This window comes from Lissotriton vulgaris, chromosome 3_1 (genome assembly GCF_964263255.1).
Source record: "Lissotriton vulgaris chromosome 3_1, aLisVul1.2, whole genome shotgun sequence".
Lineage (NCBI taxonomy): Eukaryota > Metazoa > Chordata > Amphibia > Caudata > Salamandridae > Lissotriton > Lissotriton vulgaris.
Genome location: NC_141689.1, coordinates 646621631 through 646643374, shown reverse-complemented (window position 1 = coordinate 646643374; position 21744 = coordinate 646621631). Strand labels below are relative to the sequence as shown.

The following is a 21744-nucleotide window of genomic DNA, read 5'->3' as shown; positions in this document are numbered from 1 at the left end:
AGGAAGGGTTCCACCATATTGTTTTTGGTGGAACTAAGAACTCTGAGACAGAGATATGCCCATGCCTAGTAGTCATATAAGGGGTGTAGTAACCCCAAGGGTAAGTAGCACATTGGCTACTATCATTCACTCCCCTTAGTGCCTCAAAATCTAGTATTTATGGGAGCCCCTGGCACCAGAATGTCCGAATTGACCGACTCAAAAAGCAGGACCCAAAGAGCCGCCACAACTAAGGAGCAGCAACTGACTTATCACCAACCATGCCAGCCTGCCTGCTGTCCCTGACAATTGTGCCAAAGATGACTCATCATGCAGCTATTCAGCCTCCAAAAACCTTGGAAAACAGATGGCATCTCTCAGGGTGTAGCCCCCCCAGTCTCCACTTACAGCTTCTTTTTGCAGGTACTGTTTCCCATTAACTTCAACAGGCCGCCTGTCCCGGACAACACCTCTGCACCCGGACAACTCCGAGCCAACCAAGGTGACCTGTTGGTGTTGTCTTGGACCTTGGCCCCTACTTAACTCAAGTCCTGAAGCACAGTCCTGTAAGTCGTTGACAAGTGGTCCTATGCTTTACCACGAATACAGTATAGTCTACTTAAATGCTGAAAACCTATATTGAAAAGTACTCACCCGTTCACTAAGATCTTTGTGCCTAAAATAATACAAAATCCAGTGTTTCTTTTTTTAAATTGGTTTAGGATTTCTTAATTGTTTCATTTATTGACTGTGTGTACAACATATGCTCAACACTCCCCTTTGATTAGCTGTTCGACCACTCTGCCACAAATTCGAGCACTTGGGAGTTTTGAAGAAAGCCCTGTAAACCATTAAGGGTTGCCTGGACTCTCTACACAGTGTACTTCGTCTTAATGCACTTTATGGGCAAATGTCCAACACAGACCCCCACAACAGTGGTCTCTGGTGCCTGGGGTCTGACCACAATGTGAAGTTGTGAAATTCATGCACTCATTTTGTTAATCTATGAAGGAAATGTTTTACATTTCACAGCTTTGATTCAATCAAGATGGCAGCAGGTGTGCCACATTAATGTTATAAATAAGAATGTTAGTGCTCTAGTTGTTCATCAGAACACTGTGTGAGACTGCAGTGGAACACTGGGCAATCATTTGACAGGCTGCTACTCCTGTTGGAAGTATATGTATTACTCAGTTTGTCAGTCTTTATTCTCACATGGCTGAGGGAGACTAAGTGAATTTCTAGAAAATATGCTCTCATTTTAGATTTTGTAGCACCTGCCGTAACCTGTATGCGAAAATCATGAGAGAAAACACTTTTCTCTCAAACATTTTCATCAAATCCCAGCAGAGGAACAGCATTTTACACTGAGTAAAATCATCTTAGAATGCACCACAGTTCCTGAAATTAATATGGTACCACCAACAAATGATTTAAAATGGGATTAAAATCTGCCATCACACTTTATATGGCTCCTTTTTGTTAACCTTAAAACCTACCATTCACTACAATGCATTTCATCGGGGACCATATCTCAGAGTCAATGCAAATATTTTGTTGTGACCAGCCACTCGACATCCTTCAGGGATCCTCCTCACATACCTTTTGGGGTCATGGTGTGTTCACCCTTTCCCCTTACATATTTTGTATTGATTTTCAGGACACCAGGATCATGTACCTGCGTCCTGGAATGGCTGCCACACCATATTGTTCAGTTTATGACCAACCAATCAAGATTGATTAGTTCCCTTTAAATTGGCCAAGTGGAACATATCTGGACACCAACTGTCCAAAAATCTATATATTTGAACCTTAATTTTTCAAAACCTACTATACAGATTTATATTAAAACACAAAAAGCAGGTATCTTGGAAAAGATCTAGCTTTCAACTAAATTTGGTGAAATTTTGTTTAGCTGTTTAGGCTAAGGTGCTGTTCAATTTTCACTATGAAAATTGCATGGTATAATTGCGGTTTGGAACCACCACTCCCTTTTTCCCGGCCACCGTTTGACTGATCACACCAAAACTTTCCAGGAAGAAGCTGAAGTGGATTTATTATTTTTTGCTAAGTTTTATGAAGATTTGCCAAACTAATTACCTGTGATGTAAAGTACCATGATTTAACTTACTAAAAATTACTTGCAATGTTATGACTGCTATGTAGCAACTGACAATCCCAAAGATGTGCTGTGATTTGACTGGTTGACTAGGCACTAATTCCAATATGATCTCGTTATTTAACTAAAATTCACACATAAAACAAAGCTAGTGTTGTAACCAGATAAAAAACTTGTAGCTTAGTCTCTGGGACCTACAAGGCGTATGGTTTTGTAATGAACCAGATAATTGGTTAAATATATCAGAAGCAATTCTTCACATAGCTCCCTGTAGATCACAAGACATTGAGACCTTTGATCCTAGTATCACAATCACAAATGTGGATTGTAATCACAGTGATAGGTTTCCTTCAGCATGACATGGACTAGTCTGGGCTTGAGATGCTCATCTGTTTGTGCTCGTGTTAATGCCTTGTGTTGAAATTCCAGGAGAAGAACATTTAGATAACAGCTGCTCAAATATGGAAATTGCAAATAAAGTGCAGCCGTGCTCCAGCAATAAGACTATTGTTCAGTATGTTCTACTGAACTTGTGATGGCAGACAAAACACTTCAGTATTTCTGGCTGCACAGCAAAAGAGGTATGGGAAGAGGTGTGGCGCCGCGGCTAGGGCGACTGACTCCGGAATCTGGGGATCACGGTTCGATCCCCGGGGCCGGCGGCAGATTAGCCCAGCACCATGTGACTCTGGGCAATAGCTTGCTTAATCTTCCTAACGGCCCCCAGCGCCTAGAGACCCTTACGGGTGATTGTGCGCTTTACAAATGTGGATTATTATTATTATTATTATTATTATGCACATACATTTGTTGGGCCTCCTGGTGCGTGACTAAGAGTACCATCTTAAGGTATTTGCTATTTGTGACTAGTGTGCTTCTTTAAATTTGGAGGTTAGTGTGTGATATTAGCCATTCTTTAAATACATTTTACAAGGACAAACAAGTCTCAGATGACTACATACGTTCAAGTTTCTTATTTTATATAGCTTAGGAGACCTACATATTGAAAGTCTGAGAGAAAGCATAACCTCACAAACCTTAAAATTGTATTGGAACATAATGTAATCCGGTGTGCAATAAATTTTTAGGTCTAGCATATAGGCCACTTTTGGTGGTCTGTTGTCAAAGGCTTATTGTGGATAATCAAGTCAAGTCAAGTATAAGTTTATTATGACCATGGTCTTTAAACATGTACAAGGAACAGTATCGCAAATTTAAAATATTCCCATAAAACGATAAAACATTATAAATTGATCCGATTTAGTTTAGACACTTACATACCTTTATACTGTTACCCACGCTAGTAAAATTGCCTTTAAAATAACACTTTGCATTTACAGTTAAAACCCGGTAATTTCCCTTGTTTAAAAATAGTTCATTAGATTAAGATTTATACAGTCCTACAGTTATTCCTGGTTTCTTAAGTCACTCAGTACTACTTTTATGTATTTTCCAAGGGCAGTGGCGATATCCACGGTGGGAATTTCAGTTAATAGGTCGACTGCCTGTGCCCTCGTTCTTATATCATATTTTAGGAACACGGGGCGCAGCCACCGTTTCCGTTGTTCCAATAGTGTCAAGCAGTCGAGAAGGATATGTAACAGGTCTCCTTTACATCCCAGGTTACACCTGCAGCACCCTTTCTGATCTAACATTTTCGGTTTCAGATCTTTATTTATTAGCCATGGGTTGAGACCAATCCGCAACCTTAAAATCTCCTGCCTAAAACCACGGTTGGGCAGGATGTCTAGGTAAGGAAACCAATTTTCGTTTGCCCAGGAGCTCATCATGTGTGTTACTGAATTCTTTTTTGCTAAGTAACTCATATCACGCATTCCAGATGTTTCCTTCCCCTTTAGTTTCAGCTCGCTCCTAGTAGAAAGTAATTGTTGGGTTTCCTGGGACACCTCTATCTTTAAACTTTTACAAATTTCTGTCAATCTTTCCCCACATGCTTTTGCCCATTTTAGGTCACTCTTTTGGATTTCATTCCTACACCATTGTGCTACTTTTTGCCCATCTGGATCTTCAAAACGTTTCCAAAGTCTGATTATTGCCATTTGTATTTGTATCTCCCAGGACTTTGTGCCCATTTCTCTTCTTATAGCTTGTATCATAGATGATTGAGGGAGAGAAAGGAGACCTTTAAGGCATTTTCCCTCCACCAAGTCCCAGGCTCCCTTACCGCTCAAATAAAGGATTTCTGCTCCATACAGGACTTGGGGGGGGGGGGGGGATCATTGCCTCAAAGGCTCTTAACATTGGACGGTGAGACATCTCTCCATAGTCCCTATTAAACATCTTTAAGCCACATATTGAGGTGTGAGCTTTTGCTTTTTGTGTTTCCAGATGCGTGTACCAGTTTAGTCTCTTGTCAAACCATATCCCTAGGTAGCGATACTCATTAACTGTCTCCAGTTTGAGCTCACCTAGGTACCAGTTAAATCTGCTTATTTTTTTCCCCAAAACATAGGATTTTTGTTTTATCTAGGTTGACCGTTAGAAATTTTCTGGCACAATATGCGTTAAAGGCATTAAGTTTTCTTTGGAGGCCTCTCTCGGTCTGGTCTACAATTACCAGGTCGTCAGCATATAGTAGGCAGGGCACCTTGTTACCATCCATTCTGGGGCTTGCACTACCCTCCACCTCTAGAATGGCCGGGAGGTCTGATAGGAATATTGAGAATAACTGCGGGGCTAGGACACAGCCCTGTCTTAAGCCGTTGTCTATAGGTATTTTTTGTGTCAATGAACCCGCCGTATCCTTAATAACTTGCGCCCAATTCCCACTATGTAGTTCCATTATTATGGTCAGAAGATCTCTTGGGATATTTACCTTTAATAGTGTTTCCCATAGGCATACACGATCAACTGAGTCAAAGGCTGCTCGGAAGTCAACGAAACAACAGCATAGCTTGCCATTTTGTTCCGTTGACTTCTTTGCCATAGCACACAATGCAAAACCGTGATCTATCGTGGAGTGTCCCTCCCTAAATCCTCCCTGTTCTATGGGTACAATTTGACACTCCCTTACCCATGCGTTTAGATGTTTCAATACAATTTTTGAGAAAACTTTCTCTCCTATGTCTAAGAGATTAATCAGACGGTAATTTTGTGGTGCCTCCATACTTCCTTTCTTATGGATTGGCCTGATTATTGCGCCCTTCCAGTTAGGTGGCATTAAGCCTTCTGTTAATATTATACGGAACATCTGCGCAAAAAATCTTGCCCACCACTTTACCTCTGACTTCAATATTATAGCAGGAAGATTGTCCGGTCCTGCCGCACGGGTTAGTTTCAATTCTTTTATAGTTTGTTCTACTTGTTTTGCATTAAAGTTAGATTTTAGATCTTCTGATATTTCTTGCCATTTTTGGGTCTCTATATGGCTTCTAGGGACTCTTACCCCATACAGTTCCCTTATATACTTCTCCCATGCTGCCTCACTAACTACACATTTTAGTTCGCCGTCTGTTGGGCCAATCGCTGCCTTTACCAATTTCCAAAATTGTCTAAGATTTTTCTCTTCAATTGCTTCTAACAGGTTTGACCAACATTTCTCTTTAAATGACCTTTTAGCGTAATTTACCATTTTTTTATAATCTTTTTTTAGCTTACTTATGTGAGCCTGTCTCTCATGGGTGAAGTTCTTTTTTTGTTTCCTTTGTGCTGCCCGTATCTCCCTTTTTTTAGATTGGCACTCGACAGAGAACCATTTTACTCGGCTGGGTGGTTTCCCACTTGTTTTTTTATCCCTTTTTAGTTCTACTTTCAAACACCGGACTACTTCCTCTAGCTTTCCTATGAACCATTTCAGGTTTTTATTCTCTAGGTTTCCAGGCTCAATTTTAATTTGCATTGCTGACAGTTTTGCCTGGTACTCCTCCGTGAGTCGTGTCGTCGCACGTTTGGGGTACTCGACCTCCTGGGGGATAGTTTATTATTGTGGATAATACCAATACCAATACTTAGAGTGGTATTTGGCCAACCTGCTGCTTACCATTGGTTAACTTTCTTGTCAGTGTAATTTGTTTCTTATTCTTCATCTTTCCTTTCTGTTTTTGTTTATCCCTCCCCTAAAGCATAGCTTATTTGCAATCATTTTGGTAAGATAACTTGTATCATTCTGCTGCTCACATCCAGGAAACTTATTGGTCTCTTTTTAGGTCTCGTCTATTCCATCCTGTAGGGATGGTAGGAGAGATTTATAGTAAAGATTCCGAAAAGTCTACCCAAGTGCGGATCGCATACAGTTCATGTGAGCCAGGCGCGTGCACAGGAATTCGCTCTCCCTACCCCTCCCACAAAGCAAGACAAGACAAGAACATCAAAGCGACCGCGGCACCTCTGATTCCATTTGCCACCAGCCACTTCACGTGCTCTGCAGGTCATAAACAGGACCATCTGCCCGTGAATCGGAATGCTGGCATGGTTGCTCAGCCCCCCCTCCCAGCACTGCCTTTCCTCTGCCATTCTATGGTTTCCGACAATTCAGAATCTAGGAATAAGGACCCTACATTACACAGCAGTAAATGGAAAAACAATATTAATTAAGACATTATAGGGCGGGCGCAGCGAAAGACACAAAAGGCTTGATGCAGAGTCCATGTGCATTTTTTGTAGCTTAGCCTAATTTCGGTACCTCGTTATACAATGAAAAATGTGTCTAGCCCCAAGTAATCACTTCAGAACAATAAACAGATTTCTTAGGTTCGAGGACCTACATTTTACCGGGAAAAAAAACATGCATTTTACTGTAATAAATGCTGTGCAGTGCAGAATGTATCATGTGCTAAAATGCACTCTGCAGTTCTGCTAAATATTTTCAAAGGTAAAATATAAGCTGAATGTTCTATTTTTCTGGCAAGCGGAGCACGATTATGGTTACAAATGGCACACTGAATTGAAAATGCATATACCTATTTTAAAACCACACATACGTAACTTCCTTAAAATATTCCTTATTTCAAGAGACTCTGTCTTTATTTAAATAAGCACAATTCTTTAAAAAAAAACAACAAAGTGCAGAAGTTAAGAAAGAAAAAGGAAGGAGAGACGAATATTCAAGGCACAAAGACTTACAATCCTGCCTTACTCCCCCTCTTCACTCAATCTCACCTACCCCAGCACACGTCTCACACCCCTCCTCAATGCTCATTACCTCCCCACCCCCTCCAACGAGAGATGGAACAAAGGAGGCCCTCGGGTGATATCACCAAATGTTGTCTCCCTCGCCTTCTCTGAAAACCTGAAGCCCCAGCTTCCTCTGTCCTCTCTGTATTTCGCTTACATTTGGGGAGGGAGTCATTACTTGCCGAGAACCCCATCCGTTCACTTCATCCAAAACCCTTCTATATAAAGTGTAAGGACGGAGACTGAACGTAACAAGCATTTGCAACCACTCTACCGCCCTCACTCTACCACTCTACTGCCCTCACTCTACCACTCTACCACCCTCACTCTACCGCTCTACCGCCCTTATTCTACCACTCTACCGCCCTCACTCTACCGCCCTACTGCCCTCACTCTACCGCCCTCACTCTACCACTCTACCGCCCTCACACCCTTACTCTGCCGCCCTTACTCTGCCGCCCTCACTCTGCCGCCCTCACTCTGCCGCCCTCACTCTGCCGCCCTCACTCTGCCGCCCTCACTCACTCTACCGCCCTCACTCACTCTACCGCCCTCACTCACTCTACCGCCCTCACTCACTCTACCGCCCTCACTCACTCTACCGCCCTCACTCACTCTACCGCCCTCACTCACTCTACCGCCCTCACTCACTCTACCGCCCTCACACCCTCACTATACGGCCCTCACACCTTCACTATACGGCCCTCACTCTACCGCCATACCGCCCTCTCTCTACCACCCTCTCTCTACCACTCTACCACCCTCTCTCTACCACTCTACCACCCTCTCTCTACCACTCTACCACCCTCTCTCTACCACTCTCACTCTACCGCTCTCACTCTACCGCTCTACCGCTCTCACTCTACCACTCTACCACTCTACCGCTCTCACTCTACCACTCTACCACTCTACCGCTCTCACTCTACCACTCTACTACCCTGACTCTACCACCCTCACTTTACCACTCTACCGCCCTCACACCCTCACTATACTGCCCTCACTCTACCGCCCTCTCTCTACCACTCTACCACCCTCTCTCTACCACTCTACCACCCTCTCTCTACCACTCTACCACCCTCTCTCTACCACTCTCACTCTACCACTCTCTCTACCACTCTCTCTACCACTCTACCGCTCTCACTCTACAACTCTACCGCCCTCACTCTACCACTCTACCACTCTCACTCTACCACTCTACTACCCTGACTCTGCCGCCCTCACTCACTCTACCGCCCTCACTATACTGCCCTCTCTCTACCACTCCACCACTCCACCACTCCACCACTCCACCACTCCACCACTCCACCACTCCACCACTCCACCACTCCACCACTCTACCACTCTACCACTCTACCACTCTCACTCTACCACTCTACCGCCCTCACTCTACCGCTCTCACTCTACCACTCTAATACCCTGACTCTACCGTCCTCACACACTCTACCGCCCTCACACCCTCACTATACTGCCCTCACTCTACCGCCATACCGCCCTCTCTCTACCACCCTCTCTCTACCACTCTACCGCTCCCACTCTACAACTCTACCGCCCTCACTCTACCGCTCTCACTCTACCACCTTACCACAGAGGTCTTCAAACTTGTGGGTGGCGAGACCCCCCTGTCAAAAATTTCAGTCATAAGGACCCCCTCCTGACAAACATTTCTAAACCTGTAGGCAGGGCTACTGGAATTATGAGGCAGGTGAGGCCCAAATTACACGACAGGCTTGACTAAATTGTGTGGGAACAACATTTAAATAATGTTATGTGATGCTGTGTTATTTTGGGATAGAATTGCTTCATTGTTTTGACATTTTTTGCACAAAACCTGGCTCTATGCTCTGGAGGTTACCCCATTTGGCTGGTTCTCCTTCCCCTTCTGTGTGTTTCTCATTTGCCTTCAGGCAGCAGATGGCTATTAGCCCCAAGACACCTTTTGGAAACAGTAGTGCACTACAAATATAAATAATAATAGTAATAGGCAGAAACGGGGGAGCCACGAAACCCAAACTTCGTGGGGGGGCCTACACTCCCAGGCAGGGCTGGCCCTAGCACTGGTCACACATGGTGCAACCGTCTTTTTTGGTGCCCCCTCCCCAGTTTCCACCTCCTCCATAAATTCCCTCACAACCACTCACCAACAATGCACTTCAGCTCTCTATAACACCTTTCTGACAAACATTTCATTTTTTATAGCGCTACTCATAGTTTACTCACACTCATTTCTGTGATCTGCATGGTACATATTCTTTGTAGCAGGCACTTTAACCCTCTGCACTCTGTGGATGACAAGAGTGCCCATGTGAGTGCACAGTGAGTGATGCAACAGCACGAGAGTAGGGAATGAGGAGTGACTACAGGGTGAGTAAGGTGACCATATAAATTTGGGTGCAGATGTAAGTGCAGAGTAGGACGAATGAATGCATGGTTAGTGATGGGCTTGTTTGAGTGAGATTGCAGATTGAGCAGTGAGGGGGACAGGTGGGTGAAGTGTCACATGAGTGTGGGGGAGTAGTGTGCTTGTGTGACTGCAGGGTGAGGTACAGGGTGAACAGCATAAGTGCATTGTGAGTGCAGAGTGATGGCTGTGAATGCAGGGTGAGCGAGTGAATGGTGTGAGTGCATGGTGATCAGTGTGAGTGCAGGGTGAGTGTGCAAGTGAAGGGCGAGTAGTCTGAATGCTGGGCGTATTCCCAGACACATGAAGTAACTCAGCATGTTATTGACGGGGCGAGGGGTTTCAGATACAAGTTAAACTATTGCTATTATGGCATTAATCAGGGACCGAGGGTGGAGGAAATAAATAATGTGCTGATCCTGCAACACACTTCCAGTCCTAGGGTTAAGGTTGCCTGCTCATTATTTTGATGGCCCAGACGGTACAAAAATAAACATTCACCTAAAGCTGTATATTTCAGCACTCATATGTGCATACTTCGAACAGCAAATATAAATAGAAGGCACTTTTAATTGTGTTGTAGGGCTGCCTCAATGATCCAGGACTGATAATTAAAGGGGCCAAAGACAGAAAAGTCACATTAGGAATGAATTCATATGATTTTATTTACAATCCTATTTAGTGTCAAGAGGAGGCTCTTTAAACATCAAATGGATGATATTTTTATTTTGGCAACCCTACTTTATATTTATTTTCATGAAATACATTCTCACAGCACTGCAGTAAATGTAAAATATAAATGTAAGGAATAGGCAGAGTGGGGGCCCAGGGGGTACTGGAACTAGAAAAACAAGCATTGAAATGCAATAGGTCTTGCCTTTTAATTAAGTTAAAGCCATTTGTTTTGCTAATGATATTGTATAGCAAAGCAAATGGCTTTAACTTAATTAAAGGTGAGACCTATTGCCAGTACACCTGTATATGATGAATGTTTTGAGGATCTATGGAATACAACCGCTTGGCCTCTGAATTGTGAACGTTCTGTCACACCAAAGTGCAAAAACACTCCTCAAGTATGTTGATCAGAAGAACTCAACCATGTACAAGACACAGGTCGCTTTAAGTAACATTAAAGATAGTTGCATCTCACAGCATAAGTTTGTCCCTTTATGTCAGTGTTGTGTGGCCATCCAGCGGTAAAATGTGGCAACCAATGATGCACAGTGTGGTTTTCTTCTTTTAGTAGTCCCTGAAGAGAGTATGCAGCCTCCAGATGCTTATATAATCATATTGGTCAAGTCCTTTCAGAGCCTCCATCTGCCACTTCTCATAAATGCACTGGGAAGGGAAGTAGTTCATTGAGTCCAGTACCTAAACTCCCCCATGCCTACTCAGCTGTGTAGAGGCCAAGTTCAGCTGTTCCGCCAGGTGAAGATCCCTTGATGCCAGACGACATCATCCCAGCCCCTGTACTGATCAGGCCCCCACAATCGATTAACAGCAACGTTTTTTTGTACAGCCCCTTACTGATATAGGAGACCATCCACATTGCATAGGTTCCATATAGGAACTATGTACGCCTATGACCTCCATCACACAAAGAGAATTTATTAGCATGTCTGCCACAGTACAAATGAAAACCATATTTGGATATTTGGCTTGATCCTTCCATACATATATTGCCAAACATTAAAATCATGCAGTAAGTGCAGGGGGGCCAACCCTTCACGAGGCCCCCATTGAGCCCAAGGCCAAGATATGGAAGACGGGCGGGGGGGGATTACCATTTTGCCTTACACCCCTGGCTTGCAGCTGACCCTCCTACCCCCTCAGGGAACTTATGAGAGGTTGACACATTTCAGCTCAAAGCTGCCCCACACACATAACTCATTTTACTAGGGTTGACACATACTGCTAGAGTTGAGCTCATTTAATTCACAGTCCACTGCTATCCTCCTGAGTGGATGACTCTGTACAGAAAAGCATATTTTTAAAAGCAAACCCTCTGCCTGAAGCCGGCCCTGGACCAGGACACGCAAATGATCTTTAATGACCTGTGAGCAACTCCGATAAGACTGCAGACACGGCGGAGCCCACAGCAGCTTGAGCTGAGACACACTATAGGGGAGGTGGGTGGCTGAATCCCCTGTAGTTCTGTGGGCCTGGGCAGAAGTGTGACCGGGAATGTACGACCCACTTTCCATCACTCCACGCCCCCCGGGGGTCGCGCCCACACTTTGAAGACCCCTGCCATACCACTTTCACTCTAACACCCTCACTCTACTGCCCTCACTCTACCGCCCTCACTCTACCGCCCTCATGCCCTCACTCTACCGCCCTCATGCCCTCACTCTACCGCCCTCATGCCCTCTCTACCACCCTCACTCTACTGCCCTCACTCTACCACTCTACTGCCCTCTCTCTACCACTCTACTGCCCTCACTCTATCGCCCTCACTCTATCGCCCTCACTCTATCGCCCTCACTCTACCGCCCTCACTCTACCGCCCTCACTCTACCGCCCTCACTCTACCGCCCTCACTCTACCGCCCTCACTCTACCGCCCATCGCCCTTACTCACTATCTATCGCCTTTACTCACTATCTATCGCCTTTACTCACTATCTATCGCCTTTACTCACTATCTATCGCCTTTACTCACTATCGCCTTTACTCACTATCTATCGCCCTCACTCACTATCTCTATCGCCCTCACTCACTATCTCTATCGCCCTCACTCACTCTATCTATCGCCCTCACTCACTCTATCTATCGCCCTCACTCACTCTATCTATCGCCCTTACTCACTCTATCTATCGCCCTCACTCACTCTATCTATCGCCCTCACTCACTCTATCTATCGCCCTTACTCACTCTATCTTTCGCCCTCACTCACTCTATCTATCGCCCTCCCTCTATCTATCGCACTCACTCACTCTATCTATCGCCCTCCCTCTATCTATCGCACTCACTCACTCTATCTATCGCCCTCCCTCTATCTATCGCACTCACTCTATCTATCGCTTCACTCAGCACCACCACAGCATCAATCTGTGCAACCATTCAACAACAACTGGTTCAAATATGTTCTCTCAATGTTTCAAGCTTTATTACAAATGTCACAAAAAGATGTTAATATTTCACTTCTGTTCTTGGATTTTCGTCACAATAAAATACACTGAACATAATCTTCAAAAAAGTTATTTACAAAAGTTTAAGCTATTGCTATTATAAAGTACAATAACTTTTATGTAAGTATTAATTATTTAAAAAAATTAAAAGCTATTTTTATTTGTAATATCAATACATGTAAGTCACATAAATACAACACATATTGCATTACAAATGCTATAGGTGTCACATTTGCAAAAGTTATAACTATTGGCATTATAAATGACAAAGCTATTAATTTCGCTATTTTCATAAATAAAACATAAATACAAAATTTGTCATTTACAATACCAATAGCTCAAACTTTCCTAATGCGAGACCTGTTGCATTGCAAATGCTTGTTTTTGTAGCCTCCCACTTGCCTCATGCTCCAACAAACATGTTATTTAGCGCCAAGATACCCGTAGTAGTAAACGTTATCTTTACAAATACACACGTTATGTTCTGTGTTATGTTACTATCCCTCTCCCTTTTGCTAGCTCTAACGCACCCCAACTACTGACTCCTACTGTGCTTCCTCGCCCCTCCCATTGTTGTCCTTTTTGTTAAATTGTTTTAGGGGGCTTAGCAGCTGCAATTTGTTGGCATGTTACTGCTTTTACGAAATATGCTGGTGTGCACATTTAACTTTCATTTTTTTAATGTTCTACTCAAAGAGTGGTGTCTGCATCTTGGGGGAGTAATTGGAAAAATAATCACGCCATTTCCACTTGCATGTCTCACCAAGCTAGACGTCATTTGCCCCCCCCCCCCCCCTCCCTCTTTTTGCTGATGATGCACGGCATTGGCAAAAAGCATTGGCAAACTAAAGGCAAGACCTACTGGCTTCAATGTTCACTCTGTTTAGCACATTACCATGCAATTTAAGAATGTCCCTAAATTTACCACGGCTAAACTTTCAGAACATTTAGCTTCTCCATTTAAGAAATTCAGGTTTCCCTTCATGAAATGTTTGCTAAATAATGACATATGAAAACGTGCTCCACCAATCCAAATTCTGCATAGATTCATCCACAATGTCATCCAATAGAATGTTCCTTTTTTTCAAAGCTCAACTCGCCTGCTGTTGCAGATAGTTTTTCAGGTATGAAAAAGTAACGTTTTTTTAAATAAAATCTGTCTGAAATTAAATAGCATAATATCTGTTTTGAATCATACTTTCTGAGCAGGTTTCATTATTTTAAGTACAGTGATTAGCCGTCTACAAATTCTTGAATCTGGATATACTGGTATATCTCCTGTTAAGAGTATCCAGTCATAAGTGAATAATATGATTGTGTTGTTCTTCAGAAAATGAGGTTTTGGCGCTTCTCCTTGCACTTATGTTTTTCTTTTGTACTCTGCTAGGTGCCAGGTGCGTTCCATGGAGGACCCTTCATCCGTGTACAGTGAGCTGATGGAACTCATTGTCAAGCTGGCTAACCATGGCCTGATTCATGGCGATTTCAATGAGTTCAATATCATGATTGATGATGAGGATCGAGTGACCATGATTGATTTCCCACAAATGGTGTCCACATCACATGTTAATGCTGAATGGTGTGTATTTCATACAACATCTCTAATGTTGTTGGCATTGTACTGCACCAGCATTGGGGATCCAGTACCATGATCTCTCACACTGTTGCTCTTGATTATGGAGTGTTGTGTAGGCATACTTTAAACACCACATTGTTTTCATGCTTGGTTATTGCCAAGATGTCTCCCCACAACATTTAGCTATGAGAGGAGAATGATATTATATGATCTAGTTCTCTTAACAAAGACTCAGCTAGACTAAGAATTCATCTTAAAAAGCAAATTTGGCACTTTGGACACAATACTATCCTCCAGTAAATCTTTAATTTTGTGTTTACTTATTTTAGGTATTTTGATAGAGATGTGAAATGCATTCGAGAGTTCTTTAAGAAGCGATTCAGCTATGAAAGTGAACTATATCCAACCTTTACAGATGTTAGGTAAGTAAAGAGTCTGAGTTAGGCTTTTACCCTAAGTGTGCCATCTGTTCTTTTTGTGAGTCTAACTCACTCCAACACATTAGGTATAATCTTGTAGGCCAAATCAAAGGAAGTGGTAGTGTAACAAATTAGAGCACTCTGATATTCACATATAGTGTCGCTTAGATAAATTGAAAGATCCTGAACTCTTAATCCTAATGCAGTTTTAGGTATTATTGTTTAATTAACATGCAGTTACATGTAAATAAGAAATGTTGTGCTCATAGTAAGCTGATAACCGTACATGACATCATATCAAAGTCATTTTGTGATATTGAACAGAAACCGTTGCATGGCACTTGTATTGTCAACTGCATGGACAGCACGTTTTCTACTGAAGTGTCTGCTCTGGTTTAGGGCAATAAAAAATTCTGCATGTTCAGCCGCTCCTCCTCACCATCCTGGCTCACAAATACACTTACTCCAGAGACGATTAGATCTCCGCCCCAAATATGTAAAGGATTTATATGTGTAGGAAAACCATATTAAGAGCGAAGTTGTCAGTAGAAACCTTTTTATTACTAGTCATATATAGAGGGTGTATATCACTAAGTGCATGATGGCACTGTACTATGTATAGTTGTGAGTTTTAAACCAAAAATTCTAAATATGCTTGTGTAATCCAGTAAAGGTATAAAAAATGGCAGGACTTGGGAAGGAAAATGAAAATCCGAGTTGGGGAATTAGATATTTTATTATTTACTTAATTTGGGTGTTCTGAAAAGCTCCCACGTTTCGCCTTTCATGAATTGACAGCACTGCTTAGCTGCTCTGTTACTTACAAGCTTGGGGTGGTCATTTCCAAAGGGAATTGACTACCCTAATTGGTTTAATCCTAATAGGTTTTACTATGTCTAGTGGGTTCTGATCCTCTTGCTCAGTGGAGAAGGGCCTTCTGGGTCATTTAATTTTTTACACTTAGTACAGGCCCCCTGAAATGTGGCAGATTATTTAATAGAGGCATTGTTCTTCATTTGTTTAAAATTCACAGGCTTTTGAATTGTGACATAGTAATAGTGAATGAATTGTATAACATTGTCCATTGTCGATTGCCCAGGAGGAGATCCTGTCTTAGATCAATACCTGGTTAGATGTTCTCCCCATACCACCACACAGTGTATCAGGAAATGGTACAGAGAGGGGCCACATTTGACAAGGTGGACATGCATGTCCTCCATTAGGTCGAGGATTTCCAGCATACACTGCAGTCCCCGCCTTTGTTGAAGGGTATTCTGAAATCCACTTTAGACACCTTCAAAGAACCTATTCAAGCAAGGGTAGTAACTTCCCAGGTGGAGAAAACATATAAACCCTACCCAAATGATCCACCTTACATACGGGGGGGTCACGTCCTCCCTGACTCCCCTCTTGATCCAAGCCACAGAAGATGCTCTCCTGCCCAACAAGGAGAGCAAGAAAATACTCATCAGGGAAAATGGTAGCAGTGCAGGCTGCCACCCACTGAAGAATCACTAAATCCATTGGCCTAATCTCACAATACGACCGGGCACATTAGGATGAAACGCAGAAGCTTCCTTTAGCACCCCAAGGTGAGTATAGGCTAAGAGGAGAAGAGTTGGTGGCAGAGGGAAAGATCATCTCCAAATCCACCATACGCTGTGACCTGGATGCTACTTACCCCTTTTGGGTTACGCTAGTGTTGTGGCTAGATGTAACGCCTGACTCGGTGTCTCCAGTTTTAGACCAGAGGTCCAACAGCATCTGCTCAGTCTGCCCTTCGATGGCAAACACTCTTCGGCTCTCAGGTTGACCAGATACTGCAAAACATTAAAAGAGAAAAGGGACACAGACACTGTCAAATCTGTGTGCCCTTCAAACATCCACTCCTAGGGGTTCCTTTCAAAAGCAACAGTACATTGCTGGCACCAAAACCATTTCCCAAAACTCTCTTCCCTCTTCCCCGAGACCGCAGCAGGCCTTCCACCAGCAGTCACCATGGGGATACTCCTGGGGGCATTCTGGGGCAAAAATAGCAGGGGCAAAAGAGGTTCGGCAAAGGGGCATCCACCTTAAGCATTGACACCCTCTGCGTCCCCCAGGTTCCACAGAATATACAGCCATTACCATGCGCTTTCCATTTGTGTATCCATCCTGCAATTGTCACATTGCTGTTTTTATTTGTCACTATTACGTGATGTGCATGAGGTCATGCATTGTCACCTACCTTTTCAGCCAATTAAGTGTGCCTTGAACCACATAACCGGTAAATTAGCAGCGGTATGAAGGACAGAAGTCTATCTGGTTTTGGAAATTCTTTTACTATTTCTTAGTTTCATTTTGTTGTTGTTTCGGGTACTTTCCTGCTACTTGATTATTTCTCATCTGTATTTTGGGTTGTTATTCTCTTCACTGGTGTAAACTTTGTTCTGGTCTCAAGTGAAGAAAGGGCAGTGAGTTTGTCCCCTTTGATGAAGAGAGAACACTGTACTTTTCCAGTCGTGCCTTTAACAATGTCTGTCCAGAATTTTTCAAAGAGCAGGACTCAGCCTTTCTGGTCTACTTTTGGGGAACCTATGAAATGACCAGACAATATGGAATATTTTCAAAATTATTTAGAAACTGTGGAGGAACGTAACATTGTGTCGGCAGGTTGGAAGAAACAAATCCTTCAAATATTGCAAAGAAAAACCCCAGAAATCCCGCTCATTCAATTGTGAATTCATCCACAGTTTATGACTCGGAGAATACAGATATTCTTTAAGTTCATATCTTTATTAACCACATGTATAGATTACCCCAAGCCAGAGGTCTTCAAACTTGTTTTTTCTGAGCCCCCTTACCCAAAATATTTTGAAGTCAGTCACCTCTCCAAATCGTTATGGAATGTCTTGGGTAATTGTGAGGGTTAGGGCTGAGCGCAAGGACTAGGACTTAAGAGATAATATCAGGGGCACTTTCAGTAGCTCATACTTCACACTAAATATTAGATGTATAAAAGAGCAAACCCATACAAACTGAACTAAACAAAAAACACCACTCCCATTAATTGACGTCCTCATGCTCTTGGGTCCCAATGCATTTTCGCCTTCTGCACTAATGGTCGCTGTAGCCATGAATTGTAGGTGATTCCCTCTGTCTCTTTCGCCCCTTCCCCACCACATCTGCCCTACACTCCATTCTTGAAACAGATTCTGTGTCCCTTACAGAAAAAAAGAGTGCCCATGTGTGAACCACCTCTTCCCTAATGCTCTCTTCATGTCTTGTTGTAAAGTATAAGACCGTCTTAATTGTGATGCAGTGGGTGTTTCACAGTGGCCAGCCCCAGTGCCACTTTACTTGCTTCACTAATGAGACCTACTGCCTTGCGAAGCAGTAAGTCTTCTCTACCCCATGTTGAAGTCCTCCACCCATCCTCCTTTCTGACATCTCCCTGAAGCCTAACGCTAAGGAGTGTCCACTGCTCCAATTATTCCCTCTCTTGGGCCATTGGTCTGATGCTGGAAACAACACTGGCACAGCAAGGGTGGACTGAGCCCGAACGCATGAACGGAATGAGTAAAGCAGCAATAATAGGGGTTTAGTTCGGCCCTCACACCCCAGGGTCATGGTGCCACTGCAGCACCAATGATACCTACTTTTCTGCCCATTCCACTGGCTGTTATTTCCAGCTCTGACACCCAAAGCAGACTGTCTGCCCCTTTGTTATGAAAAAAGGGGGACAATATCCACATTCTCCCCCGTAGCTTGCAATCTGGACCTAATGCTAACAAGCAAAATGGCTCCCCACCCTTTGTGCTAGCGCCACACTCATTATGGGGGTGCATTGGCCCCATGCATGTTTGTCCCATTGCCAATGCAGCTGCTGTACTAATGGTAGTGGTGGCCAAAAAAACAAAAATGAACCAGCATTTCTGAACACCTTCAGGCATCTCTCGAGTATGGGGGGAAGCTGTCTCATTTATAAATGAAAAAATTCAGTTCCACATAGCTTGTCCTCCTCTGGGCCATCTCCTTTGATGCTATCGATGAATTTCACTCCTTTACTCTTTCTCCTGGGCCCTTACCCAGAAACTCCAGATGTCCGGGCGATTGGGCCTCTGAATATGACCCCTTTGGCTCTTCCCCTGTATCCTCTCAATCCACCTGAAAGGACATCTCCATGTAAACAGAGGCCAAAGTTGGCAGGGGGTATGAGGACTAAGGTGCCCATGTGTTTTTTAATTTTGCAAAGACTTCCCATAGGAGGGGGTCTAATGTGATTTAATTTATGAAATAACTTGAATCATCATCATGATGACAAAAAACAAAAATCTTTTTAATCAGAAGCAACCAGCTAGACAACTTACCGGTGAGGTGCATCTGGTTAAAGCATGATGCTAGATCTCACATGCTGAGTTAACTTGATTTCTTCACTATAGGAAATGGACAGCATGCTAATATACTTAATAGGTTTCCTTGTTGCAGTGTTATCTTTAAGAATATCTCCCCCTCTTCTCATTGCCCCAAAGTTGAGAAAAGCTTTACATGTAGCTCGTTATGCGTGAGGTTACCTGCCTGACCTGAATTCATTCTCACCAAGCATTTTTGCTCGGTCTAGATAACTTGCCTGTACAAAAACACCCAAACGTAGCTTATTGTAACCAAATAATACATTTGAAATTGTTTAGTGTTGTTGTAAATAAACTGTTTTAGTTGATGGCATTTGAAGGCCGTGAGAATCTCAACAATATCTGACTATGTTCAAGAACATGATTTTATCCTGCCAGGTGCAGCTTCTCAGAACCAGCACTGTCAGTTGATCTTTTTCGTTTGAGTTGGGTTTCATTTTCTTATTACAAATATGCATTTTCTTTCCCAGGAGGGCATGTTCTTTAGATGTTGAGATTGCAGCCAGTGGTTTCACTAAGGAAATGCAGGAAGATGATGAACTTCTGCACCCTGGGGGCCCAGAGGATGAGACTGAAGATAATCCATCACAATTTTTAGATGATGAAGAAAGCAACACGCATACATGCAACACAGAGGAAGATCGCAATGTCTTGGATGATTCAGATGACTCTGAACCCCTGTTCTCGGATGGCCTTAACCAAGAGGACCTCGTTTCTCAAAAAGAAGAAAGAGGACGCATTCTGCAAGGCTTAGACCTGACTGAGTTCTCACTTGCATTAGAGGAACTGGAGGGGAAGAATATTGGAGAGAAACCGTGTCACATAGACAGCCCTGAAATGAACTGCGTAGATGATAAAGTTGATGAAAGTACAATCCTCGATCCAGCTGAGGCTGGTCAAGACCAACCTACTGCATACCTAAGGGAACATGAAGAGGAGTGTCCAGATCTGGTTTCCTTGTCAGCCACAAACAAAGAATTTCGACCTTTCAGGTAGAAAAGCACGTCAATCAATTGCATCTATCTCTCTAGAATAATTGCCTTGTAATATGTTTAACATGCTGATGCTTACAGCGCCTCTTTTAACAAGCATGTTTTTGATACATCAGTATGTTCAGAAATATATGTTGCTTTTACATGACTTTATAGTGCTTTTACATTTAACTTTTTACTGTCTGTGTTGTTGAGATAAGTGCATAGAATTGGCTCTCGTTATATTCCAAATTTAATATGTTCCAATTTGGATATACATTTGAATACATGCTTACATTTTTTTTTTTAAACAATCCTGAGTCATGGCATGTTAAGGCATCGTACTTTCTGTGACCCAGCGCAAGCAGAGGTGAGGTGATCCTGCGCAACTTTTCTGTGAGACATACAATCAAGTTCTGTTTAAAAATGACTAAGAATTAAAAGTAACCAGCAATACGTCATGTTGCCTTCAGTGGAAAGCATCAAATTAAGTCAACTTAATTTGAAGTTTCCCTGTTATAGCAGCACTTGAGCCTTTCCAGGAGCTTGCTCTGGTCCGGGAGGAAATCGGCAGTGTGGCCATTGAACACCTAAAGCAAGTGTTCAATTTGGCCAGGGTGCTATTTGCAACTTTTCACTGGATGTCTTGTTTTCTAACACCCTGGAATGATAAAGCTGAGATCAGTGTGCCGGAGGCCAAGGGCAAAGATCACCAGTACATGTGAGGAACTTGATGGGCAGCTCCTTCCTGTTATGATTATAACCTCTTTTGCGTTAGCAAGTTCTGGCACGACCAAGGTGTGGCAGGAGTCTTCTCATTTTTTGCAAATAGGCAAGCACCTAGACATTTAAAAGCCAGTTATACTTATTAATCTGACGATTGGTGAAGTTGATGCTGGTACTGTTTAGCCCTGGAGGCCTGTGAGCGTGCTGTTGTGCAACTGGCTCAGAGTTGCTCCAGGGAGTAACCACTTGAAAGCCGTTTACCATCCAGGGGCATTCCAATCAAAGTAGGTAGGTCATCTTAGAAATCTGTAGAGCACATCAAGGCCGGAGGCGCAAAGTAAGGGGCATCCTATAATTTCAGATGCACATTCAGGACTCTTCTAAAAGCTGCCCATTCACAGCTGTTCTTGCTCTGTAAGACTATACCATTCCTTCACACAGAGAATTTAGTGGAGCTAATGGATCACTAGTCATGGCCCGGTTGTATTATTGAAATATGATCGCTGTGATATATCAAGCAACAGGGTTAACCATAGGTCGGTATTCCCCACTGGTTCTAATCACCATGCATATTTGTTCCGATCCAGTATCCATATATATAGACTCCCCAACAATTCATTGTTAGTCAACACAGAGCAGTTAGCAACAAAAAGTAAAAACACTACTCATGATGAGATCTGTGGCAGTAGGGAATGCTTTTAACCTGCACCGTGAGCGGGTTTCTTCAGTTTTTTTTAGGAAACTATTCCAGTACCTATGGTTATCTTCGTGCGTAGTGATATTTGCCAAATGGTGCAGCCTTTATGTTGAACTTGCACACAATCCTCTACTGGGATATTGTTTTGCTCTACACTTTTTTTTTTTTGGTTGCAGTTTTATGCACACTGGTTACGACTGACTTTA

The 21744-nt window shown here is 43.1% G+C and overlaps 1 protein-coding gene across 1 annotated transcript in view; it reads left to right on the top strand.

The window, feature by feature from the left end:
- Positions 1-21744, top strand: part of RIOK2 (RIO kinase 2) — a 146252-nt gene that overhangs the window by 63785 nt on the left and 60723 nt on the right. Inside the window, exons 6-8 of the mRNA XM_086960961.1 lie at positions 14146-14337; positions 14664-14756; positions 19615-20136. Of these exons, the coding sequence (XP_086817087.1) occupies positions 14146-14337; positions 14664-14756; positions 19615-20136 (807 nt within the window). The remainder of the gene's footprint in view (positions 1-14145; positions 14338-14663; positions 14757-19614; positions 20137-21744) is intronic.